Source organism: Pygoscelis adeliae, unplaced genomic scaffold, assembly GCF_000699105.1.
Source record: "Pygoscelis adeliae isolate BGI_AS28 unplaced genomic scaffold, ASM69910v1 Scaffold120, whole genome shotgun sequence".
Lineage (NCBI taxonomy): Eukaryota > Metazoa > Chordata > Aves > Sphenisciformes > Spheniscidae > Pygoscelis > Pygoscelis adeliae.
Window position 1 is genome coordinate 7,330,392 of NW_008824032.1, and position 3,841 is coordinate 7,334,232.

The 3,841-nt window shown below is 46.4% G+C and overlaps 1 protein-coding gene across 1 annotated transcript in view; it reads right to left on the reverse strand.

Moving 5' to 3' along the window:
- TAF13 (TAF13 RNA polymerase II, TATA box binding protein (TBP)-associated factor, 18kDa) overlaps positions 1–172 on the reverse strand; it is a 3,151-nt gene extending 2,979 nt beyond the window's left edge. The window contains exon 1 of the mRNA XM_009330531.1: positions 113–172. Coding sequence (XP_009328806.1) covers positions 113–172 — 60 coding nt within the window. The remainder of the gene's footprint in view (positions 1–112) is intronic.
- Positions 173–3,841: the final 3,669 nt, after the last annotated feature.

The window sequence follows — 3,841 nt, forward strand, 5'->3', positions numbered from 1 at the left end:
GGTTGGACCGGTTGAGGCCCTGCCGTCCCGCGTTACCGCCAGCTCTCCCCTGGAGACCCGTCCCCGCGGAGCGAAGCGCGCACGGGTTTCTCTGAGGAAATGGCTGTTTTACCGGCGAGAAGGTATTGCAGCCTCGTCCGGGGAGGGGGGCGGTTGGTGTTCGTGTGAGCATGGCCGCTGGAGTACGAAGCTGAGTGGAGTTGTTGCTTGCAAGGCCGGTGTCCTTTTCAGCTGCTTTGATGTCAGTAGGTTTTTAATATAGTGTGTCTTCTTCAGGGGAAAAAAAATTAAAGTATAATTCTCCTTTGTAGGTGTAGACCTTGGTTTTTGTTTCGGTTCTCTGCCTACAGTAACTAGCTTGCTGTGTAACCGCTTCCCAGTGTAGACAAATCCTTGCTCTTCGTGCCTGAGAAACGGTTTCATGAATGGAAGGAAACACTGGGGGTAGGACTGGAGAGTTCCCTGCTCCCTGATTGGGCTGCTGCCTCTCTCCCCCCAGCAGAAAAGTTGTAATTCTTCCAGACTGAAGCTGTGGCACAAAGGAATCACTCCGACATAGATTTGGTGACCCTCCCCAAATCTGTGTATTACACTCATTGTTATTACGTTGTCAGGTCAGGATAATTCGGTTTGAAAGGGAACTCGGAAGGTATCTGGTCCATTCCCCTGTTTAAAAGAGGGTCAGCCATGAGGTCAGAAAGGTGGTCTTTTGCCAAACAGTTAGTCCCTGGCCTGTGTGGTTGCCAGGGGCTCTTCCTTCCCTTGTGCAAAACTTGCACTTGCCCTTGTGGAATTTCATAAGGTTGCTGTCAGCCCTTTCCTCCAGCTCGCCCAAGTCCCTCTAAATGGCAGCCCTGCCCTCGAATGTGTTGACTGTTTTCCCCAGTTTGGTGCCATATGCACATGTGGCAGGGATGCACCTCCTCCCCTCCTCCAGACCACTCATAAAGATGTTAAACTGGACACATCCCAGGACAGACCCTTACACAGTGTTCCACTTGTAACTGCCATGCAGGTAGAGTGTGACCCACTAACTACTACCCTCTGAGCCCAATTATCCAACCAGTTTTTATTGATCTAGTTGTGCACCTATCCAGACTGTAAAGTCCTGATTTGGATACAAGAATAATGCAGGAGACAGTGTGAAAAGACTTACTAAATTTGGGGTATATGACATCCGCTATTCTCCCCTCACACAAAAATCCAGTCATTTTACCACAGAAGGCAGTCGGGTTGGTCAGGCATGATTTACCCTTGGTAAATTCATGCTGTCTCCAAATCCCTTCTTCTCTTTCACATGCCCAGAAACATACTCCAGGATAACTCACCCCATGATTTCCCCAGGGACAGAGGTAAGGATGGCTGAACCTGCAGTTCCCTGGATTGTTCTTTTGGCCTCTTTGAAGATGGGTGCAACATTTGCTTTCTTCCAGTCATCAGAGACCTCCACCTTGCAAGGACATCGGCCAGCTCTCTCGGCACCCTCAGATGTAGCCTGTCAGGTCTCATGGACTTGTAGGGGTCTGGCTCTTTTGAGTAATCCCTAGCTTAATCCTCATCCACTGCTGGCAGCTCTCCTCTTGAACCCTTTTACATATTTCAAAGGCCTGTGAGATCTTTTTGGTAAAGACAAGCAGAGCTATTAGGATGTGACCCACTCCACTCAGCAACAGGCCCACATTTCTTGTGTTCAGCTTTTTACTACCAGTGTAACTGCAGAAGTTCTGGTTGCCCTTGATGTCCTTGACAAGTCTCAGCTGCAGCTGAGCTCTGGCTTTCCTCACACCTATACACCTGGGGAAAGTTTCTAAATTCCTCCTTTGTAGCTTGTCCCTGTTTCCACCTTCTATATGCTGCCTTTTTATGTTGGAGCTCCATCATGGGTTCCCAGTTCAGCCAAACTGATCTCCTAGTATGCCTGCTTGTCTTCCCGAGTATGAGGATGGGAGGATTGTGCTTGGAGGATGCTCTTGTGAAAGACCTGCCAGCTTTCCTGAGCTCCTTTACCCATCAGAGCTGCCTTCCATGGGATCCCATGTAGTTGTTCCCTACGTAAGCTGAAGTCCAGGATCTGCTACTCTTTCGTCACTCCCCTCAGGATCTTCAACTCCACTGTTTCATTGCCACTATGGCCAGGTTGATTACCATGTCCCCAGTGAGCTCTTCCTTTGTTCCTTTGTTACCACACCTGAGCAGCAGATGCAGCTGTGTGTCACCCCTGGCTGGCCCATCCAATACCTGTATCAAGAAGCTGTTCCTGACACCCCATGGAAATCTTGCCTGCTTGTGTCTTGTCGTGTTGCCCTTCCAGCAGATGTCAGGGAGGTTCAAGTCAACCATGAGGACCAGAGTCTGATACAGAGATTTCCTGGAGTTGCTTGAAGAGGGGAGAAGTGTTCATCCACTTTCTTACCCTGGTTGGGAGGTCTGTAACACACTCCCACCACGCTGTCACCCTTACTGGCCTCTCGTCCCGAACTTGTGAAGAAGGCACATTTATCCTTGCAACAGGTAATTATGGAACAGCTAATTTGAGAGCAACTTCCTCTTTGCCTTTGGTTGGCAGTTGGTTTGTGGCTTGAAGCTGAGTTCCTGTGCACTTGTAATATCTTGAGTATAAATCTGTGTATTCTGCAGATATGAAAAACAGTGGATGTGCTGTATTGAAGCTCAAAACTAATTTCAATTTCTGACTTTTATTTTAGGAAAAATAGCGCTAGGGTGGCACACAGAAGTCAGTGGGTTCCCCCCCGCCCCCCGGTACTGAGAAGTTGAAAGATTGCAGGTTGCTTCGTGACAGGGTTTTATGGAAAAAGGATCTCAAATGAACTCTGGAATCTCCCTTTCAGATCATGCGTGACTTGGGAAAGAACACATAAACTTTTGCTGGTGCCAGGGTCTGGTCAGGAGAAACTGAAGATGGAACTTAACAATAATAAGGTAAGATACTGGTGCAGTTACAGCACAGAGTTCCTTGCCCTGTCAGGAAAAGGCTTCGTGGAAGTTAATGTCCTTGTAATCTGTATGATTTCTAAATACTTAGGACTTTACTAGCGCTTAGACTATTTAAAAAAAAAAAAAAAAGGTGAAAGTAAACTTGTGGTTTTTTTCTTCCTTACCTGATGGCATTGGTACATGCTTTTACAATATGCTAAGGTTTTAAATATGGACTAAATACAGGTAGAAAGGGGGAAGAGGACAGCTTGTTTCATTGCTTGCATGTGGAACCAGTTTGGCCTAGCTGAGACAAAAGACTGGGCTTTATTCTCGTCTCTGCTTTTAGCATGATTTTGGGTACATTCTTCCTTCCTGCTTTATATGCATCCATATAAACATGCATCTGTGCTTGGTAGGTGGTTTGAATTTGAGCACTGTGAATGAAGAGCGTTTGCTTTCTAACAAACATGGTAAATTATTTTAGATCAATAAACTTGAGATCATGCTTTTAATAATAGCATACAGGAAGGGGAATGGGCTTAGTATTTTTTTTCCAGTGAAGTAACTGATGGCTGTGAGAGCTGAAGTATGCTAAGGGCAAAGAGCTGGCGAGTGAAACCGTTGGCAGTTGTAAAGAGATGGAATTAGATGCTCTTGCTGTTCTTGACAGTGAGGGTGGAAATCCAGAAAGAAAATACGTTCTTCGTGAGCTCTGGAATTAAGGAAACAGGAATGGATGTGTAGCCTTTTCAGTTAAGTTTTGCCTTTTCCCAGCTCTCAGTACTTCACAGATTGAAGCACAATTGACTATGACCAAACAACTTGGAAACTGAAGGTAACCCCCACAAGCATGGCAGTTTCCCATGGCTGCAACTTTGAAACTGAATTAATTTCAGAGGATGGA